Source organism: Phycodurus eques, chromosome 7 (assembly GCF_024500275.1).
Source record: "Phycodurus eques isolate BA_2022a chromosome 7, UOR_Pequ_1.1, whole genome shotgun sequence".
Taxonomy (NCBI): domain Eukaryota; kingdom Metazoa; phylum Chordata; class Actinopteri; order Syngnathiformes; family Syngnathidae; genus Phycodurus; species Phycodurus eques.
The window spans coordinates 3361516-3388022 of NC_084531.1; the positions used below are offsets into that span (position 1 = coordinate 3361516).

The following is a 26507-nucleotide window of genomic DNA, read 5'->3' on the forward strand; positions in this document are numbered from 1 at the left end:
AACTAAGTAAGACTAAACATAAGCAGCTTTATTGGCAGCGACTCGCAGACAGGGCTTGGCCACTTTGGTTTGTGGTCTCATCAGTCATAGGTCAAACGAGCGTGTCTTTCACAACAAAAAGTCCCTGCTGTTTCTGCTATTACAGCACACATACACAGTTCTCTATTTGATGTCAGTGAGGGCAGCTTGTAAGCAGACAATGAGCGACCAAGGACATAAGCAACATCCGTTGAAACGCTGCAGACTAACAGATGGGTAAATGCAGGGAGATGACGTGTGTGTGTGTGTGCATGCGTGTGTGTGCGTGTGTGTGTGTGTGTGGTGCGGAGGGGGAGGAGTTCAAGTGAGTTTACCAGCACCCATACTTGGACTGTGGGTGTTGTTATAGAGGAGGGGGTGATGGCATCCCCCTCCTCGTAAAAAGAGGGTGTGTCTGTTTTCCGAATGAATGAACAGGATGATAAGCTTTGAAAGGGTCTCACAGGAGGGAGAGGGAGAGGGGTGAGCCGGGCCGCCCTGTTGTCTTTGGCTTGCGAGAAACACACTTTTTTTGGGTGTGGGGGGTGTGTGTGTGGGGGGGGGGGGGGGGCTGCTGAGTCAGAGTGCATGTTTTGACTGGAATTAAAACTACACAATCGACTACTACGCTGTTTGGAATCGAGGCAAAGGTCATTTCTGAGAGGGGTCAGACTTGGGGAAAGTTTTGTACCAACCCATCTGTGTTGTCGGCTTCTCTCTTGGATTCAGCGATGATGCTGAAGAAGGTGCGATTCAAGGTAGGAGAATGTTTACAATCTTTTTGACTGTCAAGATGAGCACAAGGGTTGTTGTATCTTTTTGATAGCGTAAAAAATAAAGTTTCAATAATTGTCGGGGAAATTTACATTGACAATACTGCATCAGGAGCAATGTTCTGACAGATACTCATACATTGACTGGGGCAACCGGGAGTCACAACAGCACACTCCTGATTGCAAGACAGCTGTTTTAACCCTGTGATATAAAACCTAAATGTCAATTCCTGTCTAGAGATTGACACAAGACATCTACTCTTGAACAATTATTCCCAACCATGGTGCTGTGAGAAATTGTCAGGTTATCCAAATTCATGTCATTAGTCCAAAAATGATTCATTTATTAGAAATAATACATTTTTGTTCAACTATCTATACCAGTGATGTAAAGTGACAGGCAGAACAATTAAATAGTCTTCCACTAGATTGTAGGAAGGTAGTTACGTGTGTATTGAGTTCTTGTGACATTTTGTTTGGTTGTGCGACGTGAGATTTTTTTCCCCAATGTAAAATGCGTCTTACCTCAATAAAGGTTGGGAAACACTGCTCTAGAAGTAACATAAATCTGAAGATCATCGATAGAGCCGTCCCTATAGCTTGCTTCATGCTAAAGATCTTTATCCTCTTGAAAGTCACAATCTTTGCTAACCTCCAGAAAACCACTCAGAATGTGACTGAGCAGAGCTGACTTGGTGCTTGTTGGGTCTTCATTAGCAGTCCTGCTGGCACTGCAGTTCAAAGGGAAAACTGTTCAGTCTGGCCAGCGACACTAAGGCGATCATTACGGCACAGCACAGGGACAGGAACAAGAGTTCACGTGGCTTCTGACTCGGAACGACTTTAGGCGACGAATCAAAGATTTACTGTAAGAAACATGCAACCACAGAACCACATCTATCTATCTATCTATCTATCTATCTATCTATCTATCTATCTATCTATCTATCTATCTATCTATCTATCTATCTATCTATCTATCTATCTATCTATCTATCTATCTATCTATCTATCTATCTATCTATCTATCTATCTATCTATCTATCTATCTATCTATCTATCTATCTATCTATCTATCTATCTATCTATCTATCTATCTATCTATCTATCTATCTATCTATCTATCTATCTATCTATCTATCTATTCTAATCTAATCTAATCTATCTACTTATCAATGCTCAGTCCAAACTTTACTGGTTCTGAAAACAAATTTGCTATCACAGCGTCATTGTAACCTTTAAGGATACGTTACCTTACCTGACTCCAGAGTCTCCACTTTGCTGCAGCGTTCCGTTTCAGTGCTGCCCTCAGTCTCCTCGCAAATAAAACTGGTCTCTTTCCCATGGCCAGCAGCCACATGTCAAGAAGTAAACACAGCAGACCGTCCCTGTTGTTGTTTCTTAGAAGGTCTCGTTCTGACTGATGGTGTGGTTTTCGCACTTTAACGCAAGGCTGTTTTTTAAGTGGAAAATTGACAGAGCTAAACCGAGGTTGCATTTTGTCCCCCATTTTGCTATTTTCTTTGGTATCATCTCTCATCAGTCACGAAAAAATGCTTTTTAATGAACAGCAGTATGTATGTACAATACTTTAATATGTATGCATGTACAGTACTTAAACGATATAAATAGTGGTTGTCTCAAGTCCCTCTGTCTCAAGAGACTTGGCAGCGTTCCGGTCAAGAAACTGAGCTAACGACGAATTTGATATATTACCACCGCAGGGGTTTCACAGCCGGGACACATGAGTAAGTGATTTATCGCCGTGTTGAATATTGTGGCCATCAAGCTGTTGGGATGCGGACCATTAAGTCCTGTTAACAGTGAGCTGTAGAATCTGAAAGGCCGAGGGCACATGTTGATGTTATTCTACATCGGTCCCACTTTCACCTGTTGTTGTCAGCTGTTCCTGTCCTCCACTGAGAGGTGACTCTTTTCCCGAGGGATGTGTCACACAGTGAGGGTGAGGGATGATGGCATTTACCCTAAACATGAGGGTGTATACAAAATATTTACTTCTTGTAGCAATAGCGGGCTGCATGTAACACATAGCAAGATATGCAGAAATAAAGTCGTTGTCAGCAAACCGAGACTTTTTGGACAATTTGGACAAAGCCCTGATGTCAACCCCATCAAGTGCATTTTTAATGAACTATCACAGAGATCATGATTCAGCCTGACCTCACAAATATTCTTGTCCCGCTAACACACTTCAAAATACTGCAGAACAGTGATTCTCAACTGGTCGGTCGGGACCCATTTTGGGTGGGTCACGGGCAGTTCGTAAAAAAATGACATGTATTCCTTTTCTTTTTTTTACAGTATGGTACAGAGGAGTAACAGGTTCCCACATGGAACAACAAGAAATACTTTTCTAGCCACTAGTCTACTCTTTGGTTGGTGGTCGTTATGGCAAGCAATATGCCTTTGGCAGTATAGCAAACTCATTTGAAACGGCATTTAAAAACATACCGGTAATATATTGTACATGTGTTTTCAGAGGCTATTTTTAAGCATAAAACGTTTTCGCAGATGTTGTTTATCCGGTCTGTTTAGATCACTGATATTAATAATTGGTTTCCCAGATGAGCCAAATAAACAAAAAAAAATATTTAAGAAAGTGCTTCCACATTTTTTATTCATAATGGGGAAAATAACTGACCTTTCTTCTGATGAAAGGCATGCAATATTCCGGAGCCTTTCAAAAGGAAAGAAAACATTTCAAGAAAACGTCAGCAAAATTATTACAAAATTGTACGTGACTCCTAAAAAAAAAAAAACTACACAAAAAAACAAAACAGTAGTCAACATGGTGTTTTTCAGTTAGGAATGTTAAAATATTTCTTCAAAGTTTGCCTGCAAAATTAAGAGAGGTTATATGACAGCAACAGTTTGAGCCTGGAACAAATGAATTTACTTCAGAAAAAGTAGTTTTTTTCATTTGAGTCATTTGACCAACTTAGAAAGTATTGAAGGTTCCACTTTATTTGCTGTTTCCCCACAGTATGCCAATATCTGAAAGTATTATCCTTCATATGAGAAGAATGTATGTTTTGGGCTATTCACTGATGTACAATGAAACACTTGCACTGGAAAAACTTGGGGGAAAAAATATCAGTAATTTAGCCATTCATGCAAAAAATAAAATCCTCTGAAAACATTCGTTGGAAGCATTTGTAAAGACAAAAGTATGTTAGAAAATCGGCAGCCTCCGAGGCTCGAATTCTGTATGCCTGTGTGGAATTTTCTTTCAGTAACAGTTCAAACAGCAGCAAGTCGAGTTTCCATCAAACTGCATTCTAGCAACTTTTTCTTCTCACGCCGCCCTGTGACCTTCTGTCTGCCATCGTCTACCTTTAGTTCATGTCATCATGTCATCTGTAATTTTTGTCTGCATCTCCATCCAATCAATGTACATTTACAAAAACATATTTAAAAATAAAACAATAAATCCTATAACATTTTATTTTAAGTATTACTCTAATGAAAGTAATAGGGCTGTAAATCAATGTGTTTCCTCAAGTGTGAACACTTGTTGTGTTAGTTGTAGCAACATAACAAGTGGCCGCCATTGTTGTGGAATCTTCTAAGAAAGAAGAAAACATGGAATGAGCACTTCAAATGCCTTTAAAACCTTCCATAACAAGTACAAGTACAAAAAAATAAATAAAAAATTGATTACAATTGAAAGTATATGACTTATTCTACTGCTCTTCTCACAAAGAATGTTCCATTTGCACTATTTCAGTCAGGTTTTTAGGGCAAATGACGTTGTTTTGAAACGTCACGGTAATTTTGGTGACTTGGAGAACCGCTCAGAATTTCGGCCTGTACGAGCTTATTGGTGGATAAGTTTCACTGAAACATATCAGCCAGTTGGAGAAGGTCTTCCCCGAGTAGCAGACCAATCGAAAGGGTCGATGAGATACATACTGTATGTTGGGAAAGAATCAATTTCTACTGTTTTGCTCTCATTCGAAGGATTCCCCCCCCCCCCCCCCCCCCCCCACCAAATTTTCTGTTGGTGGATATTACACAAACACATTGGCCAAAAAGGCCATTTTGTCTCACACACACACACAAAAAAAAGCAAAAAAACATACATTTATCCGGAAAACATCATCTAATTTTCAAAATTCTTGGTGCGTTCCAACCAGACTCAACATTTTGACAGACTGTCATTTTTGGGGAAATATTGTCACATGGCTTGTGTTAGCTCCTATGCCAACTGGTCAAGAACAAACAAACAAAAACAAAAATTGTTTGTGTGTGTGTGTGTGTGTGTGTGTGGGGGGGGGGGGGGAGGGTCAATCAATGCCCGTCGCACATGGTGCCATTTGGTCCAGGACCGTCTCTGAGTAACGGAGTTGCATTGGTTTGAGTGACGCACTCCACTGCAGCAGAAAACATATATATAAAAAAGGAAAAATAGAATAATAGAATAGAGGACTTATGTCTACTTTGGTCAGAGTAATGAGCTTGATGAAGTTATTTGTGCTGAGTTATGTAGCTAACGTTTTTTTGTCTTCCCAGCTGGCTAAAAAGGTTAAGTAGTAGTAACAAGGTTGTGTGTATTTTAAGAAACAACTTACTACTATTTAAAATAGGCTTGTGATAAAACTGAATGTTTTAACAATTACAGGAAGAATTCGATCCAAAAAAGCTGATTTGAAACTCATTTTATCCGTTATATTTGATTTGTAAATTTGTCACCAAGTGAGAGGGACAAGAGAAAAAAAGCCATTCTGGTTATTAGTCATCATGTGTAATGTTACTGCATTAAATATTGTACCTGTATTTGTTTTTATGTTAACTTGATGCTTTTTATACAAGGTCACATTGCCATGCTCCTTCTGGCCAGGGGACTACCACTGGAAATGGAGCCCTCTGGCTATAATTGGGGGGATTTACATTTTATTGTTAAAATGTTTATTGATGTAAATTGTCCCTGTATAACAAATAAAAGAGAAAGGTTGACCAAGCTTCTCTGCGGAATGTAGCTCTATACACTAGGTGGCGCCAGTGTTCTTCCATCTGATATCTAAACGCCATCATCATCGTCACCACCCTCCACAAAAGCCCCCCCCCCGCCCCCCCAAAAAAAGAAAAACTAAATAAATAATAAATAAAATAATAGAAGCCTCATTTCAGAGTGGAATGACAGAGCGTGACATAAAAGCTGACTTGGAAGCCATTGTTGGAATATGCCGCCACTCACACAATAGTGTTGAATAAAACATCTCTCTGGTGGCATATTGTGGGCCCATAATGGAGCTGCCACTTCCTGCTGAATGGCCTGCAGGCTTCGTGGTGAGGGAGGTGGGGGGAACATGTGGGAGTCTGATCCACCGCCCATCAAGTGCAAAAACATCCATCCATCCATTTTCTGTACCGCTTATCCTCACTATGGTCGCGGGTGTGCTGGAGCCTCTCCCAGCTAACTGAAAAAAAAAAAAAAAATAAAATAAAAAAAAAAAAAAATAAATATGATGAAAAATTCCCCCCCCTCCAGCTGTTAACTTCCTCCTTTCTGTCAGCTCTGATTCAATTGCTAGTTGAAAATGTTCACTTTTTTTATCCACTAAGTGATACTCTCCAATCTAATCACAAAGCATCAAGACAGTAGACATTCGAGCCTTTGATGCTTATAATAAGCGCTTCCCTCAGCTCTGCCCTCAGGTTATGCAAGTCTTTTTTGACGGCGGCAGGATTTGATTGGGTGCGTGGGTGCTGTTGATGTGTTGCAGGGGGGGGGGCAGCCAAATATGTTTTTCATTAAAGATGAAAAGTGTTGACTGTCTCAGATGTCTGTTTATGCAAAGTCTAAAAGCGTGTATTCACATAAAGAGAAGACTTTACCCCTCCCACCCCTACTGGTTTATAGTTACCTGGAGGCTCATCCGTTAATACATTTCTGGTCTGGTTCTACTTAAACAAGAATGTGAGGTACCTTGCCACATCATCACTAGCATGCTTCCATCCACATAAAGAAGTAAAGGCCAAAACCAGCAAATTATCTCTATGCCAGGAGTGTCCAAACCTTTTCTTCTTGAACAATTGTGGTTTATTTATTAAAAAAGACAAAAAACGCTCGATGACAAAGCAAAAAGTCAAGGATTTTTCAGAATTTTGAGGTGGCCCGCAGCCCTGCAGCAGCAGAACCCCATCTCCACATTCAAACTCAAAACAAGAGCAATCTGTATATAGCTGACCTTAAAATGGAGCAGAAAGTGGAGCAAGCAATCATTCATGCGATTTGTTGCTGTCACGGAATTATCTTTATTTATCAGGGTATTATGACTAGAAATATTGTTACTATTTTAGCAAGTCGTGAATTTAGCCAATTTGCGGGGATAGGGACCGAGCCCTGCCGTGAATCAGAATCAGAATCAGAATCATCTTTATTTGCCAAGTATGTCCAAAACACACAAGGAATTTGTCTCCGGTAGTTGGAGCCGCTCTAGTACAACAAACAGTCAATTTACAGAACACTTTGGGGACATAAAGACATTGACAAAAAACAATTGTGCAAAAAGATGCAGAGTCCTCTAGCACTTAGAGCAGTTCGAACGACTAATATTGCAATAGTCCGGTGCAATGACCATTGTGCAAAGGGCGCTGAGACTTCAAGGAGTGTGTGCGGTTTAAAGTGACGAGTAGTGCGATCATCTGGGACAATGTTGGTTGTGCAAATGTTGCAGATACTCCTTAATCAGTGTGCAAATGGAGCAGATGCTACTCTGGCATGAGTGGCCAGTATATGCAAATAGTGCAGCATGGCAACAACTACACTGAGTGCACGAGTAATACATAATTGGCCCCACAGAAATGTGACAACGAACTCAAGTCAAAAAATTTCCAGCTTGTTGTAATGGAATTATAGGTTAGGTGTTTAAGAAGTTGATCGCAAGAGGGAAGAAGCTGTTGGAATATCTACTAGTTCTAGTTTGCGTTGATCGGTAGCGCCTACCTGAGGGAAGGAGCTGGAAGAGCTGGTGACCGGGGTGCAGACGGTCCGAGAGGATTTTGCACGCCCTTGTCTTAGTTCTGGCAGCGTGCAAGTCCTAAATGGTGGGTAGGGGGGTACCGACAATCCTTTCAGCAGTTTTGATTGTCCGTTGCAGTCGGAGTTTGTTCTTTTTTGTAGCAGCACCAAACCAGACTGTGATGGAAGAACACAGGACCGATTCGATGACCGCTGTGTAGAACTGTCTCAGCAGCTCCGGTGGCAGGCCGTGCTTTCTCAGAAGCCGCAGGAAGTACATCCTCTGCTGGGCCTTTTTGAGGACGGAGTTGATGTTGTTCGCCCACTTCAGGTCCTGAGAGATTGTAATTCCCAGGAACTTGAAGGTCTCGACGGTTGACACAAGGCAGCTGGACAACGTGAGGGGCAGCTGTGGCGAAGGATGCCTCCTGAAGTCCACGATCATCTCTACCGTCTCGAGCGTGTTCAGCTCCAGGTTGTGTCGGCCGCACCACAGCTCCAGCCGCTCCGCTTCCTGTCGATATGCAGACTCGTCACCGTCCTTGATAAGGCCGATGACAGTGGTGTCATCTGCAAACTTCAGGAGCTTGACAGTCGGGTTCGCGGAGGTGCAGTCGTTCGTGTAGAGAGCAAGAATCCACGAATACCTGACGTCCTCCCAAAGGGATTTGCAATTGGGTATAGATGCCACAAAAGGGCGGCAAAGCACTTCAAATGGAAAGGGATCATAAAGCATCAACGCCATTTCTTTTAGCTTGTACACAAATGCCCCCGCCCCCCGCCCCCCACCGCTTCCAAATAGTAGACACACACACAAAGAGAGATATACAGTATTTTAATTATTTAATCCAACAAACATGTTTTTTTTCTTTTACCGTAAAAACTGATCATTGTGGGTGTGGAAAAGTATGTGACCCATTGTTGCACCATATACCGGTACCAGTACCGTGCCAAGGTATTTTGATGTTTAAAATAGCACAGTACCAGTTTTTTTTTTTTTTTTAAGTACCGGTAGTTAAAAAAAAAAAACATACGCGACAGCACTCATATGGTGTCTTAAAGGCCGTTACACAAAAAAAACGACAGTCAGCGCGTGACTTCCTGAAATGGCTTCAAAGTGCTGACTAGCTCCTGCGGACGAGTTAGCACGTATTAGCGTTAGCCACCCGGAAGTAACCTCAGAGTCCGCAGCACACGAGGCTTTGTGAGCAAAGCCAGTGTAATACAGTATGCAGGGGATTTTCCCGTGCTGTTAGGCAAACTCTGCATTTGATGCACACGAGAGTCAGTGTTACCAGCAGGAGATCGATAGCATCGATAGCATGAGACGACTTAGCTTGGAGCGCTTCAACACAGATACAGGCTACACTCGTCGTCGGAGACCACTCTGGAAATCGGGGCCTTCGAGAAGAATAAAAATACGCCCGAATGCAAACGGAAAATCACTTACTTTCCAAGTGGAACCTGAAGATCCACTTTTTGAGTGTCGTTGCTCCGTACCCAATGAAAAACAGCACTGCAATGAGTGGGTGCGCATGTATTGTTGACAATGGGAGAAATCAAATGCAGTCAAATACAAGAATACTTCACGCTAAAAGCTTAATCGGTCTTACGTATGACTAAAGTACATTATGGATGAATATAAAAATATAGTAATGGAAGTAATTGTAATGGATATTAGACCCCTTGTTTCTTCAGTTTCTTGTTCATTTTTATTGCCAGGTGCAACTATGGTTCTATGGTTTTCTTGATAATAACCAAAATCATATTTAATATTACAATTAAGGTTATTTATTCTTCAGGTAAAATGCATTTAGGCAGCACGGTGGGCGACTGTTTAGGACATCTGCCTCACAGTTCAAATCCTGCCTCACCGGTGTGGAGTTTGCATGGTCTCGTCGCGCCTGCGTGGGTTTTCTCCTGGTAATCCGGTTTCCTCCCATATCCCCAAAACATGCATGATAGATTAATTGAAGACTCTAAATTGCCCGTAGGTGTGAATGTGTGTGCGACTGTTTGTTTGTTTATACTGTATGTGCCTTGCGATTGGCTGGCGACCAGTTCAGGGTGTACCCCGCCTCTCGCCCGAAGATAACTGAGATAGCCTCCAGCACGCCCGCGAGCCGTGTGAGGAGAAGCGGTGTGGAAAATGGATGGATAAATATAAAAAAAAGTAACAAGTTTTTTTGTCAGTTTTCATTCCACTGCTTTTACTTATGTTTTAGATTTTTGCTGTGGTATCGTTTCAGTACCTCTATCAAGGTACTTTATGCAGGTATAGTATCAAAGTCACAATTGTGGTATCATGACATCACTAATGCGAACCCTTGTATTAGTAGCTTGTGGCACTTCCTTTTGCAACCATTACTCTAACCAGACATTAATTGTAACTACTAATCAGTCTCTCACATCTGTTTATGGGGATTTTTGCCCAATGATTCATGTAAAACTCACCCAATGGAGAGAGGTTGGAGTGACATCTGGTATGTACCAACTTATTCAGGTCTGGCCACAACATTTCAGTTCAATTCACAATACAAATCCTATTTCTTTGATGTCATTCCTTGTACTTTTGCTGGAATGCGTTGGTGCATTGCCTTGTTGTTTAATCCATATCCATCCCAGCTTCAACTCCCTGAATGATGGCAGGAGATTCTGGTCAAAATTTCATTCACGGCCACTGACGGCTAAATCAATCAAATACCCATATTAATTGGGAGGGCTGGCAATGAATGTGTTTTAATATGCCTGGAAATTCATGGCTCTTAATATACAATGGAGTCGTCCAGGTCCAGAAGTGAAAAGCACCCCCAGACCTTCACATTTCCACCACCATGCTTTAAATTGGGAACAGGATATTTACTTCATAAGCAGTGCTGGCTTTTCTCCAGTCATGGTGGTTATGATTCTATTTTTGACTCGTTTGTCCAGAGAAATGACTTCCAAAAGGCCTCTGGCTTGTCCAAGTACTCTCTGGCAAAGTTGAAAAGGGCAGATTTGTTCTTTTTTAAGAGCGTATGCTTCCTTCTAGAAACTCTCCCATGAATGTCATGGGACGCATGCACGTTTATTTGAGATGCTGCCAGAGAGATCTGCAACTCTCTAGAGGTGATATCCGGGTCAGCTTGGACTTTTTTTGTTGTGGTGTTTCTGGTTGATAGTTTTGATGGGCGTCCAATTTTGGCAAAGTTGCTGTCATATTGAAGATATATATTTTTAAATGATTTCTGGAATCTTTCGAGAATGGTCTGACAACCATCTACAGGTGGATGGGCTGTCAATACCGTCATCTTCATGTCAACGGCTTTCTCCTTTGCCATTGGTTTTGTCGATTTGTCTGGGACCACAGTTTAGTTGCTTTCATCTCTCTATTTAGCGCAGGCCAAACCCTTTCCAAAGGATGTCTCGTTTCATTGGTTCTTTCACTGGTCTATGTAAATTATTTAATAAGCACCCAAATGTTTAGCCTGCTAACAAGGTTAGTTTCATGTTTTCTTTTTTTTTTTTTTTTTGTTTTTTGTTTTTTTTTACAAAAACAGTGACCATGTCAGGAGGGTTCAGAAACTTTCAACCATCACTGTATGACAATCAACAATATTAAACTATGGCTTAAAAATTGCCTCTAGGGTTAATACAAGTTTAATTATAGTGACAATGTGACCCTTGAACATATTATTACTCGTCTTATTATTTCCTGTTGAAAAAAATTCTGAACAAATAGGAGGTCAACCATTGCAGTGGAACGGAATGTTTGACCATGAAGGTTTTACTGTACTAGCAGATTGTTTTGGATGTTTTTTATGGTCATTCCGCCAGTCAGGGTCATTTCTGTTGCAGCTGTGTGATCTGAGTTGATCTTAAATTTAAATCCCACCCACTCTCAAAGGAATGTTAAGCACGCAAGGATATAATTCATAGCTTTTTATGCAAGTAACGGCCACAAACACAAGCACATTGTAGAGAGTCAAATGAGCAGTTTGGCAAAAAAAATTAAAATAGAGGAAACGCCAGCACACATTCTATTTTGGCTTATTTTGATGAGGGTGGACCAAAATAGGCCAACATGTTATTTTCAAATAGGCACTATGATACTGTTGCAATCATGCTGGGCTTCACTTACATATACACAGCACATGCACATAGAAGGCCATTAAAGACATTTTTGATGCGCATGTTTGTGAAATTCATCTGTGTTCCAATTTTCAACATACTTTCTCATTACCTAAACCCCATAAAGTTTTAGTTTTGCATAGTGTCTATGTAAGTGTACGTATAATGAATAGTCATGGTCTACTGAACAAAGAATATAAAAGGTGATAAAGGACTAAAGTACCCCTAGTTGTGCACACCTTTACTGTTGCTGATAGGATTCAATTGATTATTGTATGATGGTGTTCAATGCATTTTTACGAACCATAAAAAGTACAGTGCAATATCTTTACTATATAGAGCGGCTGAAATAAGTATTTAACAGCATTTTTCTCAACTAAATATATTTCCAAAGGTGAGAATGACAGGAAATTTTCACCAGATTTTGAGAACAACCCAAGTAATCCATGCATACAAAGAAAGTAGAACAAATAAGATCAGAAATTAAGTTATGTGTAATAATGTGAAATGACACAGGGAAAAAGTATTGAACACATGAAGAAAGGGAGGTGCAAAAAGGCATGGAAAGCAAGACAACAGCTCAAATCTATTAATAATCAAACAGCAATCCAGCCCCTTGTCAGTGCAAATGAATATCAGCTGGTTCAGTCCTAGTTGATGGCCTACAAAAAGGTCTCATTGCCAAGGTGTGAGTCATGGCACACCTCATGATGGATAAGAGCAGAGAGCTGTCGCAAAGCAAAGCCAATTTATTTCTATAGCGCATTTCATACACAAGGTAACTCAATGTGCTTTACATGATGAAAAACAAACTGATTATAAACATTTAGAACAAAGAGAAAAAAATAAGAGTACAAGTAAAACAGCATACAGTGCAAGAAATATAATTTAAAAGTGGAAATGCTCTAAAAAGCATGAGAAAAAAGAAGAGTTTTTAACCCAGACTTAAAAACATTTACACTTGGGGCTGATGTCACTTCTGTTGACAATTTGTTCCATTTGTACGCAGCATAATAGCTAAATGCTGCTTCACCATATTTGCTCTGGACACTGTGCTCCACTATTTGACCTGAGTCTGTCGATCTCAGAGCCCTACTGGGTTTATATTCCATTATCATTTCTTTCATGTATTCAGGACCTAACCCATTTAGTGATTTATAGACCATTAGCAGAATTCTAAAATCTATTCTAAAGCTGACTGGGAGCCAGTGGAAAGACTTTAGAATTGGAGTAATATGCTATGAATTCTTTGCTCCGGTCAGAACCTGAGCATTCTGAATGAGCTGCACCTGTTTAATGCTCTTTTGGGGGAGTCCAGTCAGAAGACCATTACAAAAGTCAAGTCTACTTGAGATAAAAGCATGGATGAGCTTCTCCCTGGTCTGCTTGGCCATCAAGACCATCGCAAACTAATTGTTGCAAAACATAACGATGGCATTGGTTACAGGTGTATATCTAAGCTTCTGAATGTTCCACTGAGCACGGTAGGGGCCATAATACGTAAGTGGAAAGTCAATCATACCCCCATAAATTTGCCTCGATCAGGTGCCTCTCGCAAGATTTCTGACAGAGGAGTGCAAAGAATAATCAGAAGGGTCGTCCAAGAGCCAAGCACCACCTGTGGAGAGCTTCAAAAGACCAGGAATTAGCAGGTATTTGTTGTCACAAGGAAACCAGTGAATAATGTACTCTGCCGCCATGGCCTGTATGCACGCTCATCACGCAAGACCCTATTGCTTAAAATAAAAGCATGTCAAAGCTCATTTAAAGTTAGCTGAACAACATTTGGACAAGCCACTTAAATATTAGGAGAACATAGTCTAGTCTGATAAGAGCAAAATGTAACTGTTTGGATGCCATAATGCACACCACGTGTGGTGGAGAAATGGCACTGCACATCACCCTAAAAACACCATACCAACAGTGAATTTCGGAGGTGGGAACATGATGGTGTGGGGCTGCTTTGCAGCAAATTGTACTGGTAAACTTCACATTATTGAAGGAAGGATGGATGGGCAAATGTACCGAGACATTGTTGACAAACATCTATGAGGATGATGAAAATGAAATGAGGGTGGACATTTCAGCAGGATAATGATCCAAAACATACTGCCAAGTAAACTTTCAATGGGTTTCAAAGAAAAAAAATATAAAGCTACAAGAATGGCCCAGCCAATCACCGGACTTGAATCCAACTGAAAATCTATGGAAAGAACTGAAACTCAAGGTCCATAAAAGAAGCCTACGGAATCTTCAATACACACTGCTTGTGTGGATGAAGGGGTCAAAATCACACCAGAGCAATGCATGTGACTAGTTTCTCCATACAGGAGCCATCTTGAACTTGTCAACACAGCTAGCTACTGTATTTTGCAACTGTACCAGACTTGAACAATCCAAAAAGTTCAGTCTATAGTTCATGAAGGGAAAGACTAAATACTATAATTGACTGTACACATCCCAACGCTGCAACCCCCAAACAATTGGCTGCTGCTGGTAGTAAACAAAAGCTGCAACTGAGGGAGAAAATAAATGCTGGACTGCTGGCATTAGGCACCATAGCCTGTGAGCAAAGCTAAGAGAAAATATGACAATAAATTAATCTTCGCTATTCCATGATGTATAATGGGCCAGGTCCCAGAACTGAAGCAGATTTATTATGACTGACTAGACCAGGAATAAAAGTAAGAGGTAAAGGTTTGTTCTACAGTGAAAAGCAGCTCCCATACCCCTTTGATTTGTTATAAGAACTTACCTCACACATGAGTCCAACTTGAGGATAACTTTTTTTTTTTTTTTTTAAATGAACACTGGACCTCTTTATTCAGAAGAATGAACACCTTGTGTCTCCGTGTTGGGGCAAGGCAAACTGGACAGGAAAGCTGGAAGAGTGAGGCTCCATGTATTCGTGTGTGTGTGTGTGTGTGTGTGAAAAGGCAAACCTAAACCAAGAGCTTGAGAGCGAGGAGTGCAGCAGCAGCGGCAGCAGCAGCAGCTAGACAATGTGTGTCAGCAGTGTGTCGGCCACATGGCTTAAGCGTAGTGCCTGTTTTGACAGCAACAGACAGCGTGTGTGTGTATGAGTGTGTGAGAAGAGGTGACCCTGATGATAGGAGAGCGGAAACACAAGGACTGAATGCTTCTTTTTGGATCTCAGGCTATGTTTCATTCTTATAACTTTGTGACATCAGCTGCAGTTTTGACTTCTATCTGCTTGGTGGTGTGTTCATCCAGCATCAGGTAAAGTTAACACACGTTTGAATCGGCTACTTAAGGACAATCTGTTTTTTTTCTGAATACAAACCTTTATCTTGTATCTTTCCTCAAGGGCAAAGTGTGTAGTCAGTTTATCAGCAGTCCAGACACAAACGTTTCAGCTAATCTGGTCCAGAAGAGTCTCCCTGTTAAACCCTGTGAAGTTTTCTAATGTTTGGGTTTATGTATTTACTCCTAAAATTGCAGAATGTTGACACTGATAGTGATCATTCAAATTGTCTAATCCACTTTCATACTTTCATGGGATGTGCCTGTGTCAAATCAGAAGAGTTTGAAATACACTTTCGCTGTGCTGTGCCTATTTTACAAGGGAGGTGTTCTGAAGCTGGTGTTCAACTCTTCGAGAAAGATGGCCACTGGTAGCATCGTAGTTCACACAGCTACTATACTACTAGACTACTTACATACTGTATTCCATTAGGGTTAGAGTGGACAGATGGCTTGGAGTTATGGACAAAGGTTGCTTCTGCATTTTATTTTATGTCATCCATCCATCCATTTTTTAAACCGCTTATCCTCACTAGGGTCGCGGGCGTGCTGGCACCGATCCTAGTTCACTTTGGGCGAGAGGCAAGGTACACCCCGAACTGGTACCTAACAAAGGGGCAAAAAGTGATCTATAGCACGGGTTATTTTGGGAGCCCATCTAAATGTTTCCAACAATGATGTATGAATTTAATCTTTAATTTTCTTTCTGCTTTTAATATCTGTTGCGAGAAAACTGAGGTCTTCCTCAGTCAAGACACATTTCCATTAGAACCATTCGATACCGAAAATTTCAGTTCCTATAGTTGCGGTGTATCTGGAGTGAAAGGACTTAGCAGTGAAGAGGGGGAAAAAACAGCCGATCAGGAGTCTTCCCAAAGATTGGTTTGTAGGCAGAGGTAAGAAGGCTTGCGCATGGGCTGGTTGTTACATGGGCCCCTGACTAAAGCAGAGCAAGGACCTATATTTCACATTCCTAGCAGAGAACGTGACTCTCTAACTACTGATAATAAATTATTTGTTACATGACTTCATTTTGTTACAAGCATGACTGAGCCAGTACACTGGCAAGCTATAAACCCCCACTCACTGTACTTTTGTGCTGGGTCGTAATGCCCCTTTTGTTTGTGTCGACACTTTACTTCTGGTGGTCACAACAATTAACTCCTTTAATGGGATAACACTGAACAAAGACTCCGTTTTTCATTGACACTTAGTGTAACATTCATGTGGAATACTAATAACTATATGCAGAAGATGAGCACATGCCAGCTTGTTGTGAAAGTACCATAGCCTTGTTGTGGCATCATGTAATGATGGTGGAAGGAAGTTTTTAAAGGTCCCTGACATGTGAATCCAAAGAAATCTACAAATATGATATTCCATAATGAACTTAACAACTTCATGTCAGTGAATGTTTTGTTAATGAGCTCATCTCACAAACAACTTGTTCAATACAATATGATTTTCACTTTCTTGCAGACATGGACCTGCAGACTTTCTTTTCACTGATTCCCTCATGTCACTTTATCTTCATAAAGTCTTTGGCCAAGCACTTTACCCGAAAAACAAAATAATTATTCCCAGACTCTTCATTTCACGATATGCTCATCTGCATCTTTGCTCCATTTTAACACTAATTTTCTTGAGAGCCATCTAGTTTTCCTTTGCATTCTTCCTTCTTCTGTGCTCTTTAAACATCTTGGTCTCACAAAACACAGCACTATGAAAAGGACTTGAAAGGAAAAGAATGAAGATACATATTAAAGTCATTTTTAAGTTGATGCAGTGATGCAAGTGGTTAGTGCCTCTGCCTCACAGTCAGAAGGATCTAACTTTGAATTTTGGGCCTTATGTGTGGGCCTTATGTGTGGAGTTTATATGTTCCCCCTGTGCTTGTTAGGGGTTTTGTCCGGGTACTCTGATTTCCTCCCAAATTCCAAAAACATGCATGTTAGGTTAATTGAAAACTCTAAATTAGCCGTAGGTGTAAATGTGAGTGTGAATCGTAGTTTGTCCAGACAGTTTGCGCTCTGCGATTGACTGGCGACAAGTCCAGGGTGGACCCCGTCTCTTGCCCAAAGAGCTAGGATGGATTCCAATTACCTGCAATGCCAAATGATGACGGAAAATGGATGCATGCTGTATTACGCAAGCTATAGTATTGCATAATTCAAGAAACGGCAATAACCATTGGATTTTGTTCAACCATATTGTCACTCAAACATGTATAAGTAAGGCAGACATACAACTCCAAAAACATCATTATTTATATGTACACCTTGATCTTCCTGGAGAGGCAGGAACATACAGTGACCTATAAGAGCGGCATTACTGTTATTGTCGTCTGATTGGTGGAAAGCGTCTTTGAGGGTCTTGAGAAGCACTATATTAGTTTCATGTATTGTTGTTATTGTTATTTCTATTATTACACAAAAAGCTTTAATAATAACATTAGAGACACAGAGGGGATCATATGTATGTATATATGTATGTATATATGTGTATATATACACATTTATTATTATTGAAATGTATTTTAAATCGTAGGACAAACGATTAAAATCACTCACGGGTATGTTCACTGCGTAGCACGTCATTCCTTGGGTAAACGAATCACTCGTCATACTAGTTTGCAGTGAACTTCCGCATGAATCCCTCATGGTAGGACAGTTCACTGCACACAACGAACGAATCACTCGTTGCTGACAGGGCTTTCAGTTGAGTACATTCAGTTCAGTTCAGTTTAGTCCCTCCCACTCCTGCACGGTGCTGCCTGACGCTGGCTGCTCATTGGTCATTCACCGAAGATGCAGAAGTGAGTGACAGAACGCTGCAGCAGTTACGTTTCCACTCCCAGCCGTCTTGTCTCACTCACAGTGGTGGCCAGGCTCAAAATCATGAACTGATTCAGTTTAATACATTCCCTAAAAAGATTTAGTTTTTTTGAACGAAACCCTCGCGAACGATACAACACTACTTCAAGGTCCTGTAGTTGGGCTATTTAGACCTCCATAGGGTGGCACGGTGAACGACTGGTAGCACATCCGCCTTATAGTTCTGAGGACCCGGGTTCAAATCCGGCCTCGCCTGTGTGGAGTTTGCATGTTCTCCCCCTGCTTGCGCGGGCTTTGTCCGGGTACTACGGTTTCCTCCCACATCCCCAAAACATGCATGGTAGGTTAATTTTACTCTAAATTGCCCGTAGGTGTGAATGTGAGTGTGAATGGTTGTTTGTTCATATGTGGCCTGCGATTGGCTGACAACCAGTTCAGAGTGTACCTCACCTCCGGTCCAGAGTCAGCTGGAATAGGTTCCAGCATACCAGCGACCCTAGTGAGGATAAGCGGTGTAGCAAATGGATGGATGGATGAATGGTTAGACCTCCATAGAGAGATTCTCTAACATGGACTTAGTATAAAAGTGTCTATTTCATTTTAAAAAAACATCTTGGTTTTGTCATACGAGTGTCCAGAAAATGCCTCTCTATCAGCTACTTATGTTTGACCCAGTTTTGTATCCGCTTTGTTTATATTTGCCTAAGACTGCCCCATGTCCTCTGATTGGTTGCCTCCGTGTAGAAGACCCACTTGTGAGAGCACACGTGTTTTTTTATTATGTTGACAGCACAGAGAGGAAAGCGGAGATCTTTGCTAGTAACGTAGATAAGCTCGAGAAATTTTAATGACCGTATATCAGGCCTCTCGGCAGAAAAATGTCTGGCGCTCAGGAATGTGAGAACAATTTAAATTCATATTTCGCATGTTTACTGAGGCACCATAGAGAAAATATTACATCCCAAATACTAGTAAAAGTTGGTTTGGGAAAATACAGGACTTTTAAGGTGCAGGAAAGCATAAAAGGAAAGAGCTTAGCTAAGAAGTGGGAGACTGAGACGACTCAGGAGAGGAGAGAAGAAGACATGGAGATGTGATGTACAGCGGAGGTAGAGGTGGCAAAGGCCAAATAACTATACAGCTTGACCATACAGAGAGATAGAGATGGAAAGGATGTGCAGCAGGTTAGAGTGATTAAGGATAGAGGTGGAAATGTTTTGACTCGTGCTAATAGTGTGCTGGAGGAGTTGATGAATGAGGAAAATGAGAGAGAAGGAAGAGTAGAAAAGGTGTGGTAGACCAGGAAGTAGAAGTGATTAGAAAGGAGAGAAATTAGAAAGGCACTAAAAATAATGAAAAAGGAAAGGCAGTTGGTCCTGATGACATACCTGTGGAGGTATGAAAGCATCTGGGAGAGGTGCTTGTAGAGTTTTTGACCAGGTTGTTCAACAGAATTCTAGAGGGTGAGAAGATGCTGCAGGAATGGAGGAAAAGTGTGCTGGTGCCCATTTTTAAGAGTGATGTGCAGAACTGTGGGAGCTATAGAGGAATAAAGTTGTTGAGCCACACAATGAAGTTATGGGAAAGAGTAGTGGCGGCTAGACTGAGGACAGAAGTGAGTATTGCCGAGCAACAGTAATGTTTTAAGCCTAGAAAGAATACTACAAATGCATTATTTGCCTTTAGGGTGTTGATGGAGAAGTACAGAGAAGATCAGATGGAGCTCCTGTACATTGTGTCTTTGTAGATCTAGAGAAAGCCGATGACAGAGTATCTGAAGAGGAACTGTGGTACTGCATGCGGGAAGGAAGAGTGAGGCTACAGGGAAAAGAGATCGCAAAGGGGAAGGACTTTTTTTATACTTAAGGTCAATAGTCCAGAGTAATGGTGAGTGTGGTAAGGAAGTGAAGGAACAGGTCCAAGGAGGTAGGAACGGGTGGCGGAAGGTGTCAGGTGTGTTATGTGACAGAAGAGTCTCTGCTCGGAAGAAGGGCAAAGTTTATAAGACAATGGTGAGGCCAGCCGTGATGCACGGATTAGAGACAGTGGCACTGAAGAGACAACAGGAAGCAGAGCTGGAGGTGGTGGAAATGAAGATGTTGAGGTTCGCTCTAGGAGTGACCAGGTTGGATAAAATTAGAAATTAGCTCATCAGAGGGACGACCAAGGTTAGATGTTTTGGAGACAAAGTTAGAGAGAGCAGACTTCGATGGTTTGGACACGTCCAGAGAAGAAATACTGAGTATATTGGTAGAAGGATGATGAGGATGGAGCTGCCAGGCAAAAGAGCTAGAGGAAGACCAAAGAGAAGGTTGATGGATGTGGTGAGGGAAGACGTGAGGGCAGTTGGGATTTGAGAGGATGATGCAGAAGAAAGAAAGAAAGAGGAAGTTGACACTGGAGACGTGCTTGTGTAGGAATCTCAATGAGGACAATTCAGTAGTTACTGTGTTCTTACACAAGGTGGACATTGTGTTGTTAGTAACAGTGCTCAAGCATGATGTCAATTTTATTTTGAGACATGAGTGAAGTGCTTAGGTGTGGTTCTTATCAGTTAAGCAATGGGACAGGCAGTGGTGAAAACAGAACAAGTGAGTGTCTATCCTGATATTCCCTTGAAGAAGTATTGAGTAAGTGTTTCCAGGGGCTGATGAATGTCCACCCAGTGTCTTTGGGCTGAATGTTAGGACACAGAGAGCAGTCTGTAAGTGTGCTCCTTGGATCACTTTCCATGACTCAGAAGGATGTCCCACGCTGCCTCCCTCGCAGCATTGTTTCCCCGTCCCTCTCTCGCTACCACCTCTGCTCCATTCCCTCCCTTTTTTCAAATAGTTTACTGCCAACAATGCTCAATCCTGCATCTGACGAAGCTGGATGGACTCTTATAGAGCTAAATATGGATACTGGGTGGGTGAACTAACACCAGGATGATCTTAAAGCTGAGAAAAGAGGGAGAAGGGTAAGTGAAAGAGAGGACAACCAAACTGAATTTTTGAGTACGATAGAAAGCTGTTTACAACTCATTGCGGGCATTATTTTTTTGTAGTTCAGCCTCAAGACAGTAAGTGAGTTAAGCTTATATGCTTAAATACTGAGTTTAAATAAATTCAATCTCTGTAATACCCTCCAACAGAGAGATTCTGTGGAATGTTTTTCCACTCTTTACAAAATACAAATATTAACATCTTTCATCCAGCAAAGACAACTTTAACTCCAAAGTTGTATAAAACATTTATTAAAACAGATACTGTATAGTCTATAGATTATACATGTAATATATAGTCAGTAGTTTGATTGATAAAAGTTAAATTTAGCACTACATTACATCCGAAGTCAAACAACAGTAATAGACAATCATTCGTCAAACTTTATAAATGTGTGATGTGAACGTAATGAATTACAGTATGAACCTTACTCTTTCTGTGTGTGTATGACCTCACATCACATACATTGCCAGAGGAGGGTAGAGTAGCCAAATATTGTACTGAGGTCAGAGTACTGTTATTTTAGAACAATTTGAATCAAGTAAAAATAAAAAGTAGCCCTCCAAATATTTACTTAAGTAAGCGTAAGAAAGTACCCAGTGAAAAATCTACTCAAGTACTGAGTAACAGGTGAGTAATTTCAGATTTTTTAAAATCAGAGCATGAACAACAAATAAAATGAAAATAAATAAATAAAATATGAATGAGCAAATTCGGATATTGCTTAACAATATCTCTTAAACATAATATACATAAACATAATAAATACAATCTTTATAAAATAACAAACGACGAATGAAGTCTTATTGATGTAGCGTGTGTTTGTGTGTGTGCACGCGTATGTGCGAGCAAGAGAGCGAGAGAGCGCAGCACGCAGAGAGAGAGAGAGAGAGAGAGAGAGAGAGAGAATGGGAGCGAGAAATAGAGTGACATTACAGCATGATGCGTGTTTTACAGAGACTTATGACCATAAAATAGGGCTAATGTTGCCATATGCACTGTCAAAACAACAATCGAAACATCTGAACCTTACCGCAAGGTGTTTTCTCAAGATAGAAGTCAGCTGCAATATCCAAGTTTGGGCAGAAACAAAAGACTATGCGGCATGATAAAACTGTTGTTTTTCATAGGCTGTAATGTAAACACAAGTTGTATGCGGCTGAATTTTTTTCACTATGAGTCACTGTTATAGGCCCTATTGGGGGCACAAGCCAGTGCAAACTGTAGGTCGGTCCCAAGCCCAGATAAATGCAGAGGGTTGCGTCAGGAAGGGGATCCGGCTTAAAACTTCGATAAACAAATATGAGCGTTCATCCAAACTACTCCATCCCGGATCAGTCGTGGCCTGGGTTAACAATGTCCGCCACCGGTGCCGTCAACCTGCAGGGCGCAGGTGGAAATTCAGCGACTGTGGGTCGAAGTCGAAGAGGAAGTGGAAAGCGGGTTCTTTGGCAGAAAGAGAAGAGGAAAGCACAGAGCCCAGAACTGTATGTGGGGACTTTGAATGTTGGGACTATGACAGGAAAAGCTTGGGAGTTGGTTGATATGATGATTAGGAGAAAGGTTGATATATTGTGGGTCCAGGAGACCAGGTGGAAAGGCAGTAAGGCTAGATGTTTAGGTGCAGGGTTCAAATTATTTTACTATGGTGTAGATGGGAAGAGAAACGGAATAGGGGTGATTTTAAAGGAAGAGTTAGCTAAGAATGTCTTGGAGGCAAAAAGAGTATCAGATCGAGTGATGAGACTGAACCTGGAAATTGGGGAGCTGTGGGAACTATGGTAGAATAAAGTTGATGGACCACACAATGAAGTTATGGGAAAGAGTAGCGGAGGCTTGACTCAGGACAGAAGTGAGTATTGCCGAGCAACAGTATGGTTTCATGCCTAGAAAGAGTAACACAGATGCATTATTTGAATTGAGGGTGTTGATGGAGAAGTACAGAGAAGGTCAGAAGGAGCTACATTGTGTCTTTGTAGATCTAGAGAAACCCGATGACAGAGTACCAAGAGAGGAACTGTGTTATTGCATGTGGAAGTCTGGAGTGGCAGAGAAGTATGTTAGAATAGTACAGAACATGTATGAGGGCAGCAGAACAGTGGTCTGGTGTGCTGTAGGTGTGACAGAGGAGTTTAAAGTGGAGGTGGGACTGCATCAGGGATCAGCCCTAAGCCCCTTCCTGTTTACAGTGGTGATGGAGAGGCTGACAGATGAGGTTAGACTGGAGTCCCCGTGGACCATGATGTTCGCAGATGACATTGTGATCTGCAGTGAAAGCAGGGAGCAGGTGGAGAAAGAGTTAGAAAGGTGGAGGCATGCAATGGAAAGGAGAGGAATGAAGATTAGCCAAAGTAAAACAGAATATATCTGCATGAATGAGAGGGGTGGCGGGGGAAGAGTGAGGCTACAGGGAGAAGAGATAGCGAGGGTGGAGGACTTCAAATACTTGGGGTCAACAGTCCAGAGCAATGGTGAGTGTGGTCAGGAAGTGAAGAAACTAGTCCAAGCAGGTTGGAACGGGCGGAGGAAGGTGTCAGGTGTGTTATGTGACAGAAGAGTCTCTGCTTGGATCAAGAGCAAAATATACAAGACAGTGGTGAGGCCGGGCAAGATTTACAGATTAGAGGCAGTGGCACTGAAGAGACATCAGGAAGCAGAGCTGGAGGTGGCGGAAATGAAGATGTTGTGGTTCGCTCTAGTAGTGACCCGGTTGGATAGGATTAGATATGAGCTCATCAGAGGGAGGTTTGATGTTTTGGAGACAAAGTTAAATCGAGAAGACTTCGATGGTTTGAATACGTCCAGAGAAGAGAGAGTATATTGGTAGAAGGATGATGAGGATGGAGCTGCCAGGCAATAGAGCTCGAGGAAGACCAAAGAGAAGGTTGATCGATGTAGTGAGGGAAGACATGAGGACAGTTGGTGTTAGAGAGGAGGATGCAGGAGATAGGCTCACATGGAAAAGGATGACACGCTGTGGCAACCCCTAATTGGACAAACTGAAAGGAAAAGAAGAAAAAGTCACTGTTATAGGCCCGCGAAGCCCAATAGAAGACTTTGTGTGCGGTGATGTGACTGCTTTGTGCCATTAGACTGGTGAACTGGAGTCATATGACAGTAGTGATCACGCTAGATTGTCGCAACTGTAGTCGATGTGGAAGTCGAAAACGAAAGTCTAAAAATAGATTGTGTAACCAATTATTGATAACTGAAAGTAGCGAGTGGCATTGTAACAGGGTACAAATACCGTTTCTTCTCAACAAAAATACTAAAAAGTCAAAGTAAAAAGTATGCTTCGCTCAAACTACTCTGACAAGTCCAATTTAATCCACAATGTTACTACGCGTTACTACCCACCTCTGTGCATCACATTAATAATTTTATAATAAAATACTATTCTGATCTAATACAGTATCATGTAACATTCTTGTTTAGATCTAAATTGTTGACCAGTAGATGATGAAGGCAATGTAACAAATTGAATGACTCTCGGTTGACTGACCACGGCCTCGATTAGCTCTTTATTAGCCTTGGGGGTTATGTTATAGTGTTTGTTGTGTTCAATAAAAACATGGAAACATTTAATTGTTTGGGTGGTATTAGTTTCATAAGACTTTGTGTGTCTCATGTTGTGACTCAGATGTACAACGCCAATTCCAATGAAGTTGGGACGTTGTGTTAAACATAAATAAAAACAGAATACAATGATTTGCAAAACATGTTCAACCTATATTTAATTCAATACACTACAAAGACAAGATATTTAATGTTCAAACTGATCAACCTGATTGTTTTTAGCAAATAATAATTCACTTTGAATTTTATAGCTGCAACACGTTCCAAAAAAGCTGGGACAGGGTCATGTTTACCACTGTGTTACATCGCCTTTTCTTTTAACAACATTCAATAAACGTTTGGGAACTGAGGACACTAATTGTTGAAGCTCTGTAGGTGGAATTCTTTCCCATTCTTGCTCTATATACAGCTTCAGTTGTTCAACAGTCCGGGGTTTTCGTTGTCGTATTTTACGCTTCATAATGCGCCACAGACTCTAAATTGCCCGTAGGTGTGACTGTGAGTGCGAATGGTTGTTTGTTTGTATGTGCCCTGCGATTGGCTGGCAACCAGCTCGGGGTGTACCCCGCCTCCTGCCCGATGATAGCTGGGATAGGCTCCAGCACGCCCACGACCCTAGTGAGGAGAAGCGGCTCAGAAAATTGATGGATGGATGGATAATGCACCGCACCTTTTCGATGGGAGACAGGTCTGGACTGAAGGCAGGCCAGTCTAGTACCGCACTCTTTTACAACGAAGCCACGCTGTTGTAACACGTGCAGAATGCGGTTTGGCATTGTCTTGTTGAAATAAGCAGGGGCGTCCATGAAAAAGACGTTACTTGGATGGCAGCATATGTTTATCCAAAACCTGTATGTACCTTTCAGCATTAATGGTGCCTTCACAGATGTGTAAGTTACCCATGCCATTGGCACTAACACAGCCCCATAGCATCATAGATGCTGGCTTTTGAACTTTGCGTCCATAACAGTCCGGATGGTTCTTTTCCTCTTTGGCCCGGAGGACACAACGTCCACAATTTCCAAAAACAATTTGAAATGTGGACTCGTCAGGCCACAGCACACTTTTCCACTTTGCAACAGTCCATCTTAGATGAGCTCGGGCCCAGAGAAGCCAGCGGCGAATCTGGGTGTTGTTGATAAATTGCTTTTGCTTTGCATAGTAGAGTTTCAAGTTGCACTTATGAATGTAGCGCCGAAATATATTTACTGACATTGGTTTTCTGAAGTGTTCCTGAGCCCATGTGGTGATATCACATGGGATAACACATTGATGTCGGTTTTTGATGCAGTGCCGCCTGAGGGATCGAAGGTTACGGGCATCCAGTGTTGGTTTTCCGCCTTGCCGCTGACATTCAGTGATTTCTCCAGATTGAACCTTTTAATGATATTATGGACCATAGATGATGAAATCCCTAAATTCCTTGCAATTGTGCAATTGCACCATAAAATTCTAAGTTCATGATTATTGGCTAAAAACAATAAAGATTATAAGTTTGGACATTAAATACATTGTCTTTGTAGTGTATTCAATTAAATATGGTTTAAATATGATTTGCAAATCATTGTATTCTGTTTTTATTTATGTTTAACACAACGTCCCAACTTCATTGGAATTGGGGTTGTAGATGACAGATGACATTTAATGACCCATTTAAACAGAAATCCAGATATTTCCGAATAAAGTGGCTCCAAATTGGTGATTGGTTGAGAATGGTTCTACAAAATGGGGTTTCTATACTTTTAAAACTTGGAAGCATAATTTGGAGAACAAATTTGGTCTTGGGATGAACAACATTAACACACTGGTTGTCATGGTCACATTGAATGAGCTGTTTCCACCCCATGAGAGCAGAGTTGGGGAAAGAAAGATTAAGTCATGGCACTAGCTCAGTGTCAAGTCAAAGTTGACGTTTTGCTGTGTGAAGTCATTCTAGTTTTAGCAGTTCTTGTTCTTTCATTGA

General features: G+C 41.3%; 1 protein-coding gene across 3 annotated transcripts in view; it reads left to right on the forward strand.

Moving 5' to 3' along the window:
• Positions 1 to 609: 609 nt before the first annotated feature.
• phldb1b (pleckstrin homology-like domain, family B, member 1b) overlaps positions 610 to 26507 on the forward strand; it is a 120245-nt gene continuing 94347 nt past the window's right edge. The window contains exon 1 of one of the 3 annotated variants that reach the window (XM_061681054.1): positions 610 to 776. In XM_061681054.1, the coding sequence (XP_061537038.1) occupies positions 750 to 776 (27 nt within the window). In that variant the 5' untranslated portion in view covers positions 610 to 749. Of the gene's footprint in view, positions 777 to 14859; positions 15127 to 20672; positions 20944 to 26507 lie in introns of those variants that run through there. The other 2 variants (XM_061681059.1, XM_061681058.1) reach the window with 2 other exon arrangements.